The sequence below is a fragment of the Ranitomeya variabilis genome, chromosome 2 (assembly GCF_051348905.1).
Source record: "Ranitomeya variabilis isolate aRanVar5 chromosome 2, aRanVar5.hap1, whole genome shotgun sequence".
In the NCBI taxonomy this organism is placed as follows: domain Eukaryota; kingdom Metazoa; phylum Chordata; class Amphibia; order Anura; family Dendrobatidae; genus Ranitomeya; species Ranitomeya variabilis.
This window is the reverse complement of record NC_135233.1, coordinates 578782669-578803098: the sequence shown is the minus strand read 5'-3', so window position 1 is coordinate 578803098 and position 20430 is coordinate 578782669. Positions and strand designations below refer to the sequence as shown.

Sequence of the window (20430 nt, the reverse complement as noted above, 5' to 3'; positions counted from 1 at the left end):
AATAGAATATAGAAGTGAAGTCCAGAAAAAGCCAAAAGTAGGGTCATAAATATTTTTATTATTAATGCTATTGAGGGCTCTCCATTACTGGTACTCAGAGAGATTTTGGGGGAAAAAAAAAGCTTGACCTACAGTGACTTTAAGGAATGGAATAAGGAAAAATTTTACGGCACAGTCGTGAGGTTGTCACTTATGCTTTATTTGGGTTTGGATTAAGATGAAATGTCTTAAGATCAGCTTTAAAAAAACACTTTATTTCTAGACTTGGCACGTGTGCTACAACTTAAGACCAAATATCTTGTGGGGAGAACATTTTGAAGGAATGCTAAAGATGAAGAACATCTGGTTTGCGTTAGTCTCCACCATGGAACCATCTCCTGACTCTTCTTTATGATGCAAAACAGCTTCAGATTTAGGCTCATTCAAGTTCTGTACCCGAACAAAAAGTCTTCATATATAAAATTAGGTTCCATGTAATCCTACACTTTCCTTGTTTTCCACCAGACGTACGTACAAAACAACCAACACCACTAAATGCGGACCGTGTCAACCCAAGGAATAACTAACGAGTGGCCAACATCATCTGTGAGCTCGAGCACGGTCTACAAAAAAAAACAGTACCTTGTCCATGTGATGCCAGCTAGAAGGCATTCGAAACATGACTGAAGATAGACGTCAAAGATGGTATCGAGGGGCACAGGGACTTATAAATTTTAGACAAGCATTCTTTTAGCCAATGGCTTTCCTCACGATAAAGCTCCTGTAAGATGCCTTATCTAAGGGTGCTACCAATTTCAGAAAAACCTTGTCTGACTGCATTTTATAAAAAAAAAAAAAAAAAAGCCCTTCACTGACCACAGTGCTGAGTCTCCCAGCATCTATTCCTGTCTTTAGCACTAACGTCACACTCAACGGCTCTGCCCAAGATGATGGCAGAAGTTCAGTTATTAGCTGTAGTGCTGTCGAAGTGACATCAGTGCTGCAGATAATAAAAGACACCGAGAGCAGCAGTGGAGACTCGGCATTTGGACTCGTGGTGGGTGAATAACGCTCAATTTGTTCATTTTTAAGAAAGAAATTGCAGTCGAAGGGACAAGGCTTTGCCGAAATCAGAAAACGTCTTTTTAGGTTCATGCTTCAGAATTTTAAAGAAAAAAATAATACTGTTATAAGGTAATGATTACCTACAGCTCAGAAAAAGTCTAATAACCCTTATACAACTGTTCTGGAGACCCGCTGATAGCAGAAGTCTGTGAGTAGGCCATGACTTGACCAATGTGTGTGCATACGGAAAGACCTGTCAAAGGGATCGGAGAAGAGAGAAGCCACCATGTTCCTTCCTTGGAATAATCAGCCGAGACACATTGTCCATGGCCGACTTTTCGCTCCAGTAAAACATACCGAGCCAGTGTCCGACTCATGTCACCCGTATTTTGAGCAACGTGAATGAGATGACAGGTTCCCGTTAAGATTTATCTTTTTCAACTTTCACAGCAAACACTCGAGTTGATCCCATTACTTTCCAGTTTTCACTTGTGAGACAATAATTTCACAGACTCGTGTCAAGACGTCCATGTCCAACTTCACTGGTTAACTTCTAAAGACAACAACTGCTGCACAAATCTCTCATCATCTGGTTAAACATGTATCACCTATTTGTCAAAGTTGGTAGCTCCATGTCTTGGCCTCCAAAAGACCAATCCGATATATCCTATCTATACCCGGGGACCCTCAGATAGTTCCACACACAAGACAATGGGGTCAGAGAACTCGAACATTCTATTAGAAAAGCCAATGTCCGGGACAAAACCACTGACGCTACAGTATCACTCTGGGTCATGGGTACCAAAACAATCGGCGCTCTTGTCCAATATCGTAGCCTCGCTCCTGTCCAAGACTGGTTCTTACAGTGCATCATGTTAGGAAAATAAATATCTAACCGCAAATCTGGAGCACCCAGTTAGCAATGATTGAATAAAATCTAAGCAGGGCTGGAAACTCAGGAAGCTGATAAGTAAACTGGTTCCTTGCCAGGTATTTTAACATCTAACACCTTCCAAAATCCTCTTTTACTGCCAAGGAAAAAGTCCTAGGCTGAACTGTTTATAAGACCTGCGAGTGATGTGAAATGATCTCGTACTACAGGGCAGGATTCGCCAACCATTGTCTCTAAATGGGCAGGGGATACTGGGAACAGTCAGTGCTGCCCTACCCGATGGAGGACAAACATAGAAGAACAGCCATTACTGCGTCTTCTGTCCTGCCAAATTAAGCTGAATTCCATTAAAAATAGTTTCCGCGTGCCATAAGCTTTCAACAGCGCCCCACGAACATGGATGGATGTGGTTTGTGTGGGTTTCCTCCGGGTTCTCCAGTTGCCTCCCACACCTGAAAGACTGATTGGGGATTTTGATTGTGAGCCCGAATAGGAATTAATGGTGATATATAGGCAAGTACAATAAATAACGAAGCTCAGGACGGGAGACCCTTGGTCGGTCCAGGCTTTGGGGTCCGGACTCTAGGCTAAAGGCCTCAATAGACACTACACTAATGTCAACAGGTTCGGGAGAGAAGTCAATCACGCATGTCTGATGTTGGACTCCTGATCTCATTCTTCTCCCTGGGCTAAGCCGCCGGCTGACGTGTCAGTCGGAGGCTTTCTCATCGAGAACACAGGCATGCTCAGCCAAATGAGCGCTTTTGGGTATGGGAGAGTCAACCGAGATGGCTGTCGGCCAAACGATTGGCTGAAGCATCATTCGACCAACGATCACCTAATGTGTATGGCCAACCTAGGTCAACACACGTCAGATTTTCTTTACGATATTTTCACAGCAAATCAACATAAATCCACAAACGAAATCGGAATCGAAATGTGCGGATTTCCTGCGCAGATTTTCCTGAGTGGGTAATCCACAGAAAAATCCACACTCAACCCACAACAAAATTGACATGCTATGGATTTAAAAATCTGCCTCGCAGGTCAACTTCTACGTTAAAAAAGTAGTATGGACGAGATTTATATAATCCCAATGGGAAAAAATTCACAGCATTTTGATCACTGTGTATAGCTACCCTAAGGCCGGAGACACACTGGTGCGAGATACGGCCGAGTCTCGCTGGTTAAAAGCAAGCTGTGGCACCGGTACTCTGGAGCGGAGCGTGCAGCTGCATAGCAATACATGGAGCCGCATGCTCCGCTCCGGAGTGCCGGTGCCACAGCTTGCTTTTAACCAGCGAGACTCGGCCGTATCTCGCACCAGTGTGTCTCCGGCCTAAGGCCATGATCAGTCGATCATTTTTTTTTTATGGCAGCCTATGGGTTAGTATACATGAGTGATTTTCTACACAGGCCTAAAAAAAGTTTCAGTATGCAGAAATCCAGTTTTTTAATTATTGCATGTAATGGCAAGCAGCTCCTTCACGCAATAAGCTGCACATGATATGGCCCGATTGTAATGGCCATAACTGAAAGAAAATTGAGACGCTATATAAAATTTAAGTGTTATTTAGCCACTTTCATAGATGGGTATTGTTGGATAGTACTTGTAAAAATGAGCACTTTAACAATTTAATCTTTATTAAAATTTGCAGCCGTTCTTGAGAGATTAACACTTTTCTTTTGTTTACCGCTCGTTGACAAGGAGACCGACCACCGCTGCTGTCTAGCTTGTAAGCACAGCAGTGAAGATGGCTGAGACCTGAGACTAAGAGGTAACCGTGCGCTCCAAAGATCATGCCCAGCTTCAATATAGTTTACAAGCTCCATAGAAAAGAGCTTGTAGGCACTGCAAATATTCTGCTGTCTAGCAGCGGTGGTCGGTCTCCAAGACAATAGGTTGTAAACAAAAGAAAACTGTTAATATCTTAAGAACGGCTGAAAATTTTAAAAAGCAGTAAATTGCAAAAGTGCTTGTTTTTACAAGAACTATCTGACAAAACCCTTTTATGAAGATGGCAACAATCGCTTTAAAAATAATAGAAGCCACTGTGGTCCGTGTAATGAGCTAAAAAAGTGTATTCACTAACGATTTGCTACTAATTGTAATGATGAGATGATGATATAACAGGACTCACAAACAACGCAGATTTTATGGAGGAAATTGGATAGGAGAAAATAAAGTCAAAGCGAGATAGCGACAGAATGCGTCAGATACAATCCTACGATGCACAACTTCCCCAGGAGCCAGCGATTTGTAACACTTCCCCTCTTATAGGAGTTCTGCTTCCATGCTTTCTTATCACCAGCAGAAAAAACAACGGTGATATGAACCATAAAATAAAAGATTGGGAATGACTTTAACGCATACTACAATGGAGGGAGGCAGCTTTGTATTTTCTGCCTATGGTTTGATCAAATGCATTCATATAGAACAGTTCCCCTTAAAGGGTTTGCCCACCTTTGGGAAAAATTTGTAATTTTTTTTTCCCTTAAAGAATGTATTTGGTGCTAAAAATCATTTTTGCAGTTGGGTTCCATTAAAAATGTTGCACTGTTTGGCTTTTAAAAGGCTTTCTTTCCTGCACGATTAACTTTAATGTTGTCTGTGGCCATAAATCAGCTAGGAGGAGCTCAGAAAGACATAAATGAGTTTCAAACTTGTGGTCAGACCATTGTAGGGAGCTCACTGATGGGTTCTCAGTTAACTCATTCTGCAGCCAGCAACGGACAGTGTAACACAGAGGTGATAGAAAGCAAAAAGTACATTTTTAATGAAATTCAATTGCAAATAATAGTTTGTTTAGTCCAAAATACATGCACTAAGAACAGAGACCCCTTAATATCTATTCCTGACCCTGTATGGGCGCCGCAGAAATGTACGTGACTGTGTAATCTACTTACATGTGAATAATTTCAGCAGCATATGCATGGATTTCTGCAAAACCAAATCAAATTAATAGGACAGGTGCTAAGACGTGTGCATCAAATCTGACGCATGTGAATACAGAAGTTATTTTCTAGAGTGGTCTAAAGATATTGTCCGAACCATCAGCCGACCACCTAACATGTACAGGACAGCGTCCAAGCTGAAAGAAGAAGGATCGGGCATGTTAGATTTCAACATGCCCAATCCTTTGTTCACAAAGGAGATAAGCTCCTTTCCCTATACAGAACACGTCTCTGTCAAGCGTACTTGTGTTTGGGGGTAGGAGAAACAGATGTCGGCTGAACGAGCTTTCTAAAGGCGACTATAAGCCTGAGCACACACTGATCAGCATAATCAGACCGATTTTCTCGAATGAGAGAAAATACAGTGGTGCGACCCAATCCTGATATGTATTGGGGCCCCCAACAGATGATGTTTACAAGGATCCAGCATGTCCAATTTTTGGGCTGCCAATCCTGCTTTACTACTAGGTTTAGTTCTACACACATCCATTGACATAAAGGTGCTTTAACACCAGCTGCAAAAGGGGAGAGCATTGCAAGACTTTCACGCCATTAATAATTTGACATCACGGTAAAGGCACACGGATACAAGTTCATACAAGAGCTCAAAGTTATGACAGTATCTTAACGCTTCAAAGAAGACCACCATTTTACAGAGTACTAAATGAGCAGCACGGTCCTACAGATTTCATGGAAGGTATTTATTGATAGGGACATGACATTTTTACTCGACATAAACATATCATTAAAATGTTCACTGCCTAGAAACCAGCTTCTGAGCACGGACACCGTACCAGAGCACAAACATATAAATTATACTCGGGAAGACCAACCCAGCTCGACACTAACAACTATCCAAAGTCTAAATGACTGGACTCAGTGACTGAGAGTTCGGCCGGGTGCTCCCATGTTGTCCATGAGAGAGCCGCTGCCAGATTCCTCTGGCAATGGCTTTTCACCCAGGAGGACAAAAGGATCGGGCGCTCAAATTGACAGGTCGGATCCTTCTCTTTAATGAGGAGTGGAATCAGGATGCCATGAAACACGAAAGACTACTGACTGATCCCACTGACACCAAGACCACTCAGAGGAAAATTGGTCCAGTTCTTTGAGTAAAAGAAAAATGACTGACATCTGAATGAGGCGTAGGAAATACGCAAAAGAGAAAGCCAAAAACATATTGCTAATGGCAATCATCTTCTTATTATGATCAGCTTTACCCTGTGAGCTTGAGCCTAGGAAGTCATGGCCATAGTACAGGTCCATTTTCACCAAAACCATAATCGGGCTTACATGGTGGTGTACCATGCCTCTACTGTACCTTTGTTTGACACCATTGTCCAACATAAAATCAATTATGGCATGACTCATCGAAGTACGTATATATAGGAGCATTCTTCCCCATTTGTGCCAACCATCCTGCAATGTTTAGGAGGCTTCCAAAAGAGTTGCCAAATCCTTCCAAAACCACCCAGACAAAGGAATTCAGGAGGACTTAGTGGTCCTCAAATGCACTCTCATGGGTCAATTACGACCAAGGTATGGAAGTTTGGCCAGAAAAGGCTGTGGTGATATTGAAACATTTTTCGAGAGCAAACTTCATGATCTCTTTCCTCCAGAATTCTGAACATTGATAAGTAAGTCTTACTCTAGTCTAGAAGTATTACTTCCAAGGAGGACTATCATCCATCCACACATAAGTCCTACTTGTATGGCTGTGAGCCTGTGAAGCTTTGTACTGAGGAGGTGGTACAGGTTCTGGTTCAGCTGAAATCTTTAAAAAAAAAAAAATGATCAGGAATGCATTCAGCCCAACTACTCGTCAGGTACGGGAATTTATAAGGTTCCCAAGTGGTGCACAGTTCATAGTAGATATGTAACTGGAGTACAGGGGAAAATGCTTTAATACAGATCTACACTATGCAACTTCCTCTTGGACAGGAGAAGAAAACGTGTCTCCAGGATGCAGCTGTTATAGTCTGCTCTCTAACATGAAACCTCAAACCATAGTGCTACATCAAAACAGCTCTTGTCTTATCATAACTCAAGTGCAGAGAGAACCAAGGACTTCTGCTTCTCCATGGATAATTCTGTACTGACGCAACTCGAGGACTTCAAACACCAAAATGATGCCTCCTCTGACATCAACAAGTCTGGTTGTTATCTACTAGTTTTTGGAGGCAAGTCAGGTTCCATATCACCAAAAAATGATACCAAAATGGTTATTCTTTCAGTTCCAGGTCCTCTTTTCTAAACATGTATTATAGTACTTTTCCAACCATCTTTCTTTTCCTCTACATGGTGTGAGACTTAAAGGCGATGTCCTCTTTTAGTTAATCTTCATTTTGATATATATATACGCTGTACTCATTGTCCCGGGGTCCACTGGCGAGTCTCCGCCACCTCTCTCGGTGAGAGCTCAATGGCACTTAATGGGTCCCCGTCACCTCTTCGTAAGCTCAGTGGCTCTAAACATGTTCAATCTACACTTGTAGAGCTGCTGAGCTCACCGATTGGCGGCAGCGTTGTCAACGTGCCATTGCCAGGCACCAGGAGCTGCAGCAGAGACTAGACGGTGGACCAAGGGATGGTGAATAGAGACTGTTTGGAGTTTTGTTTAAATTCCAAATTGTACCTGGGGACGAAGAATAACTGAAAGAGGATAACCCACTATGCCGTTTCACTGACACCACCATGATCTTCTGATGTATCCCACCACCCGTTTTTGCCTAATGAAGGGTTTGTGTTCCAAAATGTTGCGCTGACAAAAAAAAAGTATATTGATATGAAAAGATGAATAAGGATGTTTTGAGGAAAACCTGCTAATCACGGAGTGCTGTTCTATCACTTTCTAAAAGGTCTGAAGATTCCTGAGCAAGTGGTCAGCTCAACTGGAACATGCACCACGGCTCTACCTATAGGAATTGGGCTGCCTGGACTAGTCCATACAACGTATTCCCTTGTTTTAGTACCAGGTCCTCTTTTCTATACATGTGAGTATCTGTAGGGTTGGTCAACTTAAGATCCATAGGGTTGTCCAACTTTAGATGCTTTTATTGCTGCGTTGGAAACTAGGAAACTTACAGTAGTTCCTGAAGATAGTATCCGTAGGGTTGGCCAACTTTAGATCCGTAGGGTTGGCCAACTTTAGATCCGTAGGGTTGGCCAACTTTAGATCCGTAGGGTTGGCCAACTTTAGATGTTTTTAACGCTGCATTGGAGACTAGGAAGCTTACAGTTTCATCTGAAGATGAACAAGGGGAACAGTTACTTTCCATATTTTAAAGTTTTACCTACTCTGGAATATTCTTGTCAATCTCAATAGAAAATCATGACTATGTACTGTATGTTTGGCCTCTATGTGTCTGGTGTTCGAAATACATTCTCAACACAGGGGAACCCGCTTCTCCTTGATCACAAACTATCAGACATGTCTTCTGTGGGGACAACATACCATCTTTTGGCTTTACCCTAGGCAGATAAAAAGCTAAAAAAAGCAGAGTCAAGGACATTTTTACAGTTTTGGAATCGTAGACTAATAATTCAGAAATACCAATGTGACCTTTCTCCTAAGAGCAAATGCCATTCTGCCGAAAATATGAACTCTTCAGATGATGCAAATTGCCAAGTCCAGTGCACGATTCTTTACCCACTTCATATCCAAACTGTGTTAAAAATAATCTATTCCAAAAATATCACACTCACAATTGTTAAAAGTAAAAACATGGAAGCCTTCCTGTTCAGCAGGATGGGCTGAGTCATCTATGCATAAGGGGCTCCTTAGTAATCCCAAAAGACAGATTAGGCATATTGGGTTTTAGTATGTCCAATTATTTAGATCCTAGAGGAGATAAGTTGCCACCAGAGGTGTTCTGCAATGGCTTGCTCTCCTCTGCATGAAAGAATGAGAAGAAATAGTAATTAGCAAAATTATAAAAATGCAAAAGCTAGCCAATTTAAAAACGGCAACTAATGTGGCTTCATCCTAATAAAGTCTGTACTAAGGACCCTTTATATATTAGACTAAAGTCGGCTGAAGCCATCGATACAGTATCGGCCAACAGTCTAATGTCTACGGGGCGCCACCCTATTCTCTCCGAACAGATGATATCAGGGAGAGAAGGATCCCGTCTATGGAATTTCAGTGTCCAATCCTTTTGTTCTCCCTTGACATAAGCCTCAGCTAGAGGAGTCTGGCAGCGGCTCTTTCATACAGAACACAGAAATGCCCCGCTGTCTATGGCAAAACCAAGAGAGTTTTTTTTTTTTCTTCAAAGTGGATTTTAAAGATGGTCCGCTTCAGAATCCATATCAGAGTATCCAAGGAGCATTTGAAACACGTTTTTAATGTGGATTTTGAAGAGAATAAGCTTCAAAATCCATTTTAAAAAAAAATTCTGTGCGAGTATAAGTATTCTTCTATTGACTTCGGTCACATGAGGCTTGAGCTTTTATGCATGTACACATACGGTAGCTTAAAGGTGTAGGTGAGATATACAATGAGCCTCATGTATGTAAACCGATGCAAAAGTCAACCAATTACCGTAGATCAAACCTGCTCTGAAAACAAAAATGCTGCAATCTGATTGGTCGCTGGGTGCGGCAGTTCCAGCAGACATTCGTTTTCATAATGAAGACCCATTAATCTACATTTTTTATTAAAACCAAAAAACAAACAGTATTTAATGACGGCGGATGCTGAACTGATATTACTTTAACTGCTGTAACAGTTTTAACTGTGTTGACATAACAAACATCCCATTCTCCCTAAGGGAGTGGATCAGGTTTTGTCCCCAAGAGAGCAGTTATCTGGCAAATGGAGTTTGCAAATATTAAAAGGCACCATTGGGACAGTGGCCCTGACAGAGCCTGGAGCCTGAGTGTTATCTGCAGGGCAGAACAGAGGACTTGCTGTAATTGCAGGGACAATGAAAACAGGATGTGAGAGAGCCTGTAAAGATAACTTTGTGGTTTAACCCCTCCACGGCCAGAATGAGTTATAGGCAAAGCTGAGAGTATCAGACACAAGCATATGTCATGGGGGAGTCTGCGACATAGTGGGGTCAGAGGATTGCAGAGTCTGGTGACACATTCACCTGCGGCTTCACTGTCATATTAGCCGTTCTAATTAAGTTCTAAGTGTTAAACTGCTTAGTTGCAATTCTCTGTGTTGGGTTGTATCAGCTGTTCTGAGTTGGTTACTCCCAGCAGGTATAAGAATCCTCCTCCTTTTTTCTGACTTTGCCACTGATAGTTCATTCTGCCTGGTTTGGTGTTGGAGGAGCAGTTTGTGTTTGGGGAGTTGTTCTGGAGACTGCTGAGTGGGGTTGGTTTGAGGGTTCATCCTTATTCTCACCTATTTGGTTTTTCCTACTTATCCCTCCCCCGTGTTCCACTCTGTTGTTCTGTGAGTATATTTGTATGATTGTAGTTTTCTCTTATCCCGGTATGTCTGGTTAGAGTTTTCCTATACACTTAGGCCTCACACCTCCCTCGGTGGGGAGGGAACAGGTAAGGGCTAAGATAGGAGCATAGCAAGATATGTGACCCCCATCTGCGGGAATCCAGGGGACAGGGATAGACTAGGGCACCCCCTAGTTCAAGGGATCAGACAAGCGCCTACAGACCCTAGTCACTGGTAGATCCCAGGCAGGATTTAAAGGGACAACCACAAAAATACAGTTGCTAAATCTTTGTCTAGTAGTTACTATGTCCGAGTATCCACCTCTAGTAGGAGAACACGACCGAAAATTATGGGGGCACGTTCGCTTTAATCGGAACCATTATAATCTATGGCCATGTCAGGGAGGGTTGACGTAAGTGTCGACAGGGCCACTAAACGGGTGCCTAAACGCAATGTGGAAGCAACCATTTCTGCAGGTTACACCATGGTGCTTGAGGTGCCCCCCGCAGCTCCTCCAGACCACAGGCGTGTAACCCTACAGCTCTGGTGGGCCACATGCATGACTCCTATAGCTCTGGTGGGCTATAGGCATGCCCCCAACAGCTTTGGTGGGCCACAGGTGTGTCCCCTACAGCCCTGGTGGGCCACAGGAGTGCCCCCTACAGCTTTGGTGGACAACAGGTGTGTCCCCTACAGCTGTGGTTGGCTACAGGCATGCTTCTTACAGCCGTGGTGGGCCACAGGTGTGTGCCTTACAGCTCTGGTGGGCCCCAGGCGTGCCCCTCCCAGTATCAAGTGTCTATCTCTATGAAAGGCACCTCTGGCTTAAATAAATGGGACATAAAGAAGTTGATTTCCCCTCCATAAAAGGGTCTCCCTTGCACTACGAGGGCCAGTGGGGTTATTATGGTATTCTTTTGCTATGGGCTTTTGCTTGTGGTAGCAAAAGGGTTAAAGATTTCATTTACTTCCACAAACAAATGCAAATATGGTCTCTGGCTCTCTTATAAAAGAAGGCCTGAAAAGGCCTACACAGAAATCCTGCATCGCTATAGTGACGGTGGATATTGTCCTAACAATTGCTGCGCTCCGCTCGTCCTCTCAGACTCATTTTAATTTCTGCAGTAATCAATGTTCAAGGGGAGAAAAAATAAATAAAAACATTAAACGTGACAGATAGTGATCACGTGTGTACCACAGCCAAAATGGGGGTGCAAATGAGAATCTTTACAGGAAAAAAAACTGACCCTAGGACATAACAGTGCCCACCATGGTGCCAAGCATTGGACTGTAATGGCCCCATGTGCCCCTAACCCATGCAGGCTCTGTCTGCCATCCAATGGACCAAGAGTGGTCACATGACAATTCCTTATAGCTTTCCAGGCATTCAATAGGCCGAGACTGATCATGTGACACCTCCTTTTAGGTCTCCAGCTATTCATTGTAACTCCACAGTCATTCAATGGGCCAAGAGTGGTCACATGACACTTCCCTGCAGCGCTCCAGCCATTCAATAGAATGAGAGTGGTCACATGACACTTCCTTGTAGCTCTCCAGCCATTCAATAGGCCGAGAGTGGTCACATGACACTTCCTTGTAGCTCTCCAGCCATTCAATAGGCCGAGAGTGGTCACATGACACTTCCTTGAAGCTCTCCAGCCATTAAGTAGGCTGAGAGTGGTCACGTGACCATTCCTTGTAGCTCTCCAACCATTCAAAAGACTGAATGGTCATGTGACACTTCCTTCTAGCTCTATTGCCATTCAATAGGCTGAGTTGTCACATGACACTTCCATGTAGCTCACCAGTCAGTCAATGAGCTGAGAGGTCACATGACACTGTCTTGTAGCTCTGCAACCAGTCAACAAGGCACAGAGAGGTCAAATGATCCTAAATTATTTCTTCCTAAAGGGTCCAGGGGAGGAGCTTAATTCTTCTAGACACTTCTTGGGTCCATTTAGTGATAGCTGTTCTCTGACTGATGAGACATGGTAGAGACGGTCTGAATCTAAATTGAAGCAGCACTTTCCATTGCTATAATAATCACTGCTATTGCCCCTTGGGCTTCATATGTAAAAAAAAAGATAAATATGGCCAGTGTTGAAATGAGTGCCATAAACCATGAGCAATGATGGCTTTATTACTGCCATTTCAGTATATCACAGTGTTCGCCATCTGCGCTCGTAGCACCTTGGTTAAAAATTAATTTTACAACAGATGTCCCTGTGTGACATGTCATCGCCGGGTGCTAAAGAATAAAAATAAAAAATCTAAGACTTGATTATATTGGAACCAATGGGTATCAAGTATGAAGGGAACACAGGATCACAAAGAACTGGCCCGAATTTAGCCAGAATTGTGGCCACATCCGTTCTATCGCTTCAGCGGTGTGTCAGTGTCTTAAGGGACCCTACATAATGCCAATATCACGGGTCACTCGGAGCGTCTTGGTTCACGATAAGACCACGATCATTTGAGAGACAGAAAGGGTTAATGTAATGAATTTCTATATTAAAAGGATAGCCCTGTTTTAGAAAACTTTACCTGCTGCGATAGTTAATAAATAAAACCTCCCCAGGTCCGGCATCAACTTTCTCCCGCAGTGCCGTTGCCTTTTGTTTGGCTGCAGCGGTAACTTCCCGTCAAAAGTGCTGCAGCTCCTACCGAATAGTGATTGGCTGCAGTGCTGTCCATGTGATTTCACCACTGCAGACAGACACACCAGGAGAGTCGGCACAGGATTCGGGAAGGGTAAGTATATAGTTTATTTTTAAGAAGTATGGTAGCATATAGAAAAAAGTAAGTAAGTTTCAAAAAATAAAAAAAAAAGGACACCCCTTAAATTTCTGAGTCTCTCAATGGAATGGTTGTCACCCGGCATCAAGGTGTAAACGGAGGATTTAGGACTTCAAAGAAACAAGTGGCGCAGGCCATCAATGCTGATACATAACTGATGATGAGTAGATGGGTTACCATATTTAGCCTTATTTCTCCAGTCACCGCACACTGGAACCTAAAGTGTCAAACCAAGATGAAGAATTATCAACAAGATACACAGATAATCTTTTGTAGCATCAGTGAGACACACACAGCAAGAGGGAAACGGAGAAGAAGTCGCAGATTTTATTGAAGGAAGTGTAAAGTGTAAGGCGAATATACATTGTGGGGGTAAAAAAAAGGCAAAAGTTGGGGTAGGACTCCAAAAGATTGAATGTTTCCCCCCATCATAGGCAAAGCCGTGCTATTGAGGAGCATTAGCCTTGGGCCTCAAGCACTGGGAAAATTAGACGAAGCTTTAATTGGGAACCCAAGGACTTCAATGAACTTTTATTGTACCCTGATATAATGGCTATGCAGAGAGGGATGTAGAGAAGCCATACATTTCTGTCTGACCACCTACGATGTCAAATATAGTGGGGAAAATAAGTATTCGGAGAGGTCTGTAATTTTTATCGTAGGTACACTTCAACTGTGAGAGACAGAATTAAAAAAAAAAAAAAAAAAAATTAAGAAACTCACATTGTATGATTTTTACATAATTAATTTGCATTTTATTGCATAAAATAAGTATTTGATCACCGACCAACCGGCAAGAATTCTGGCTCTCACAGACCTGTTAGTTTTTCTTTAAGAAGCCTCCTACTCCGCACTCATTACCTGTATTAATTGCACCTGTTTGAACTTGTTACCTGTATAAAATACACCTGTCCACACAATCAATCACACTCCAACCTCTCCACCATGGCCAAGACAAAAGAGCTGTCTGAGGACACCAGGGACAAAAGTATAGACCTGCACAAGACTGGGCTACAGGACAATAGGCAAGCAGTTTGGTGAGAAGGCAACAACTGTTGTCACAATTATTATAAAATGGAAGAAACTCAAGATAACTGTCAAACTTTCTCGGTCTGGGGCTCGTGGGGTAAGGATGATTCTGAGAAAGGACAGGAATCATCCCAGAACTACATGGGAGGACCTGGTCAATGACCTGAAGAAAGCTGGGACCACAGGTGCAAACATTATCGTCAGTAACACACTACGCTGTCATGGATTAAAATCCTGCAGAGCACACAAGGTTCCCCTGTTCACACCAGCACATGTCCCGGCCCGTTTGAAGTTCGCCAATAACCATCTGGATGATCCTAAGGAGGCATGGGATTTCATGTGGTCAGATGAGACCAAAACAGAACTTTTTGGTACCAACTCCACTTGCCGAGTTTGGAGGGAGATGAAGGAGGAGCACAACATGAGTACAACCCCAAGAACACCATCCCAACCGTGAAAGCATGGTGGGGGAAACATCTTTTGGGGGTGCTTTTCTTTAAAGGGGAAGGACGACTACACCATATTGAAGGGGGCATCTATTGCAAGATTTTGGCCAATAACCTTCCTCCCTCTGTAAGAGCATTGAAGATGGGTCATGGCTGGGTCTTCTAGCATGACAATGACCCGAAAAACACAGTTAGGGCAACTAAGGAGTGGCTCCATAAGAAGCATTTCAAGGTCCCGGAGTGGCCTAGCCAGTCTCCAGACCTGAACCTAATAGAAAATCTTTGGAGGGAGCTGAAACTCAATGTTGTCCAGCAACAGCCCCCAAACCTGAAAGATCTGGAGAAGATCTGTATGGAGGAGTGGGCCAAAATCCCCGCTGCAGTGTGTGCAAACCTGGTCAAGAACTACAGGAAAAGTCTGACCTCTGTAATTGCAAACAAAGGTTTCTTTGTTTGTTAAATTCTGTTTTTCTATTGTATCAAATACTTATTTAATGCAATAAAATGCAAATTAATTATGTAAAATCATACAATGTGATTTTATTTTTTTATCTGTAGATTCTGTCTCTCACAGGTGAAGTGTACCTATGATAAACATTACAGACCTCTCCATTCTTTGTAGGTGGGAAAAGTTGCAAAATCGGTAGTGTATAAAATACTTATTTTCCCCACTGTGTATATTATGCCAGACATTGAATTGTACACAGTACAGTTATAAAGTGGCTTGATACTACCAAAATAACAGCGTAGAAGACCCTGGTGGACCTATCTAGGTTTGCACAAGATCAATCTTCATACAGATCATTCACCCATCAATTCGCTATGGCTTGAGATCCAGCTGAAGGCTGTTATAAAAAACAAAATCTCTGTTATAAAGGTGGCCAGAAGCTTTGGCTGCAATCCATCTTTTCCAATCCTTCTTTCACCAGACATCTGCCATTGGGGTAATAGTCGAAATAGTCAAGACACACGCATACAAATTAGACTGTCGTGCCAAGTCATGCCAAAATTGTTGGGTTAGGCCAACGCCAATCCAATGTGTGCAGTCAACTTAACATTTATCCCCAATGTGACATACAAGGAGTTTTTATGAGATTCACTAGATCATAGCTTCTCAAACTTTTCCTTCTGAGGCTTCATCAGACCAAGGTAATGCCTCCAACGTTCCTTATATACCGACATCATGTTCTACAGAAAACATCCAAAAGAAGAGTATAAGAATTGTCCATATTACACTGGGACTCGATTTTATAGGCAGGCAACTGACCATCACTGGTTGTCTACCGATTGCCGGTGGTGACCCAATGGGCCGGAATAGAACTTGTGGTCCAAGCAAGAAGTCCATATCGCTGAGACATCAATGGCATGGGATGTAATATGGTCTATGTGATGGTAAAAAGGATTTGTATCATGGAAGGGCCTCTAACTGACAAGAGTTTAACAGTGAAGATGTCGCTAATTTTGAGGAGGACGTGCAGTACGTTATGTAACTTTGTTCTACGGAACATCTTATCACGAAACGCAACTGACTTTCTGTTGTTTCCATCAAAATTTCAGATGTGAACAAACCAAGTAACGAACGTCAACGTTGGTTTCATTGTGTAAACAATTAGCAATTTCCTACTACCCTGGTCCTTCATCATAGGGACAACCTGCCAGTACAGAAGACAGCGGAGGACGAGCGGACAACACACTGACCTATGCAAATCAATGGTGTAATTCAAATAGAAAAAAATAATTAAAATATTGCCCCGCTCATTAGTCTGATCTGTTTTTTCAGATCAAACTCACTAATTAAAATTCAAAGGGTGTTTTTAAAAAAAGGATATAATAGGGACAACATGTTTTTTTTTTTACAGATCCATGTGTCATGGTCAAATTCAACGCATAGCCCCAACCATGTGCGTACAGACCGAAAACACGCATGTGCGAGTCCGGCCTTACGTTATGTTTGTGCCTTACAGAAATTCTCCTAGAATAAACATCATGGCGTTAATGAAACACTAATGCCGCTACAAATCCATTGGAGCAACTGGCAGCACTATATAGTGCATGCAATGTAGGCCAGGTATTGTATAATTACCATAAACCAGAATATATTATAGTCTCACATGTGGCATTTTTTGTCAGTTATTAATTAAACCTCTATATTATGTTCATTTACATTTATTTGCGTGCATTGGATAGTGGTATATATACACCCACACATTCATATATTATATACACACATACACATTATATACACACACACACACACACATATATTATACCCACACATACATATTATATACACACATATTATATATTATGCCCACACATACATATTATATACACACACACACATTATATATTATACCCACACAAACATATTATATACACACACACACACACACACATTATATATTATACCAACACATACATATTATATACACATATTATACCCACACATACATATTATATACACACACATTATATATTATACCCACACATACATATTATATATTATGCCCACACACACACATTATATATTATACCTACACATACATACTATATATTATGCCCACACATACATATTATATATGCACATATTATATATTATGCCCACACATGCATATTATATACACACACATTATATATTATACCCACACATACATATTATATACACACAAACACATTATATATTATGCCCACACATACATACTATATATTATGCCCACACATACATATTATATACACACATATTATATATTATGCCCACATATTATGCCCACACATACATATTATATATACACACACACACACACACACACATTATATACACACATACATACTATATGTACACACACATACATATTATACACACACACAAACATTATATACACATCCATATATTAAACACACACATACATTACATACACACACACACACACACACACACACACACACACACACACACACATTATATGCACACATTTTTTTGGGGGGGATTTTTTTTTTATGGTGAGAATTTTAAAAAAATAAATTAAATAGATAAATACATTCATCCTGCCCAATAAATATAAGATAATTCTAAAACACTAACAATAAAATAATGTTGTATATTCCATTTTTTTCATGCATGTATTATTGTAGTAATATAGTAAATATACTATAACTGCTCCTACGACAAGAATCAATGTGAACAATGGCCATTTTAACACTACATACGGTATGTATAACTATTGTAAAGTACCTTATGTAGCATAATTGCATCCTTTATGCTTTTCTTTTAGATGGATCCACATTGTTCATTATATATGCGTATACCTAATAATACCTTAATCACATATATATATTTAATATATTTTTTTCCAACTTTTCTGGCCATTGGGGCTGCCATCATATACCTTCCTGACATATGCAAGGAGGTCACCGCAAACAATTGGCTAGTAAATTCTAGAGCTGGGCCGGCGCATGTGATGAATATGAACTACGTTATGTGGTGTGAATTTAGACTACAAAGCCTAATCATTTTCATTTTTCTTTCTCTATTTCTTTTACAATGTTAGTGAAATTTTCACAACAAAATGTCCCCATCTGTTTTTTGCAGAGGAATAGGCGCAATTCCTAAAAATTGAGTTTCCATATTTCCCTTGTTCAGTCCTGAGTGACACGCTGCCATCATGTGTGACACGCTGCCATCATGTATACAACAAGTGCAATGGAGAAAATGCAACAGATGGACTCATTCTTCGCAAAGACGCCTATAGATGGAGATGCAGGTGAACAGGATGAGGGCCCTTAGATGATTATCAGAGGCATTTTTTTTTTTTACATCCTTCCTCATATGTTCAATAACTTGAAATCCGTTAAAGACGAGTCGTGAATGACAATCACTGACAGAACACGGACCCTGCTGGTCGGAGGGGATCAGGTCTATATGGAGTCCATCACATCTGTGTAGTGACAATCAAAAGGATATTACATTTTGCTAATAATCCTTTTAAGAAAAAAAAAAAAAATCTCTGGACGTATTACTATCTTGAAAATAAAAATCTATTTGTAAATCATCCGCCTCATATCAATAGGCAGAAACGTAATCATTCAAGCAAAGCCACGCACTGTATATTATAATATATATATCATATCTAATAATCCACCAGAACAGGACGTCTCTACAGAATAATTACATTTTATCCTATCTGGTCCATGTAACCGTCATACAACATCCACCACCATGGCTTATAATGTGCTGTACCCAGAATCCTTTGTGGATGTATTATACTGGGGCTCCTGTAATGTGCTGCAGTGAACGATCCATACAGCACATACAGGCGGCGTGGGGGAATCTCACCAGACGATGGGCTTCATCACACATATAATATACACATCATAAATACACATATTATATGCACCGTATATACACACGTACATTATATATATATACACACACACACACACACACACACACACACACACAGATAGTATATACACATCCCCAAAAAAACAACAACACATCATTGATAATCCACCATTAACCATAAAAATGAAGAGAGATACAGAAATAGGCCCGCCGGCCACATAAAATAAATCTGTAATCAGTCTCTGAGGCCTATTGCAGTATACGAAAACCCACCATATATACTGGGACAATACACAGCACAGATACAGTATACATTTCACCATAGTGCCAAAAAATACACAAAAAAACCCACAGGATTGATCAGGCTTTTCTTATACAGTATGAGGATTTCATGGTGTAAAGGGTTGGCCACTGATGCGGAACATCTTAGGAAGCCATAGTGTCAATCATCCCATTGATTGACAGCTGTATTTTAGAGAGGTTCTGGGGGTGATTAGTAATAATAAAGCCTGGATATTCTTACGATTCCATAGCTGGATACAATGTATCACACTAGTGTAAATATTTACAAATAAACCTTAGACAATGGTGAGTGTGAGGCAGCAGCAGCAGCAGCAGCAGCCCCAGCACTTACTGTAGCAGAGGTCAGGCTGTTGTCTGCCAGGGTCAGGTGGTGGGGTTCCCATCTTCTCAGGAACTTGGAGGTGAGGATCTTGCTGAGGAAGGTCCTGGGGTGTCTGATCACACAGACCTGAATGTCTCCTTCTTGCAGCAGTTTGTACCTCATCCCATTGAAGTGCACCATGGCTCTCCTGCAGGGCACAGCACCCATCTTGCCCCCCTCTGGAGCAGACATCTCCCCCAGCAGTGGCTTGTTCTCCTCTATCTGTCTGTGATCACTCTCCCCACATGAGCTGGTAGTAAAATCCATAGCAACTCAGTGAAGAGGAGACAAATTCAGCTCTGGATTCTATAGAAAAAGGCAACAGAATCCAAGCAGGAAGGAAATTGCAACAAGAAAAAAAAAAAAAAGTATCAAGATTCCAGATCTTACAAGATCCTGGGCATTTCCAGTGGTTTTTACTTGATTAAATCCATTATTTTGTCCAAAAGGAGGGGAAATCAGGCAGAAGCCCCCTGGATCCAGGCAGGGCTGGGGGTGCAGCATGTATCTGGGTGATGTGTCTGATCTGTGTGTGCTACAGAATAGCAATCACTAAAAGATTGCAGCAGCTTCTGTGCACTGATTGGCTCGGCCAGGGTCATGTGACTGCTGAATGACGTCAATGGCAGAGGCAAGCAGCAGATCAGGATGCATAGTCTGTGTGTGTGCTGCAGGGGAGGGGAGGCTGTCATTACTGGGAGGAGAGGGGGAGCTGGGGACAGGAGCAGGGCACAGCTTGGCCTCCATCTTTAAAACACCTGAGTGCTCCCAGGTCCCTGGCAAAGCATGGAGACCATGCAGACACACAGGTATACAGTGTGCACAGCTCCCTATATATATGTGTGTGTGCATTCCATA

The 20430-nt window shown here is 41.8% G+C and overlaps 1 protein-coding gene across 4 annotated transcripts in view; it reads right to left on the bottom strand.

Annotated features, from left to right (window-relative positions):
* Positions 1–20107, bottom strand: part of CMIP (c-Maf inducing protein) — a 153427-nt gene extending 133320 nt beyond the window's left edge. For all 4 annotated transcript variants that reach the window (XM_077288350.1, XM_077288351.1, XM_077288352.1 and 1 more), the window contains exon 1: positions 19543–20107. In XM_077288350.1, coding sequence (XP_077144465.1) covers positions 19543–19839 — 297 coding nt within the window. In that variant the 5' untranslated portion in view covers positions 19840–20107. The remainder of the gene's footprint in view (positions 1–19542) is intronic.
* Positions 20108–20430: the final 323 nt, after the last annotated feature.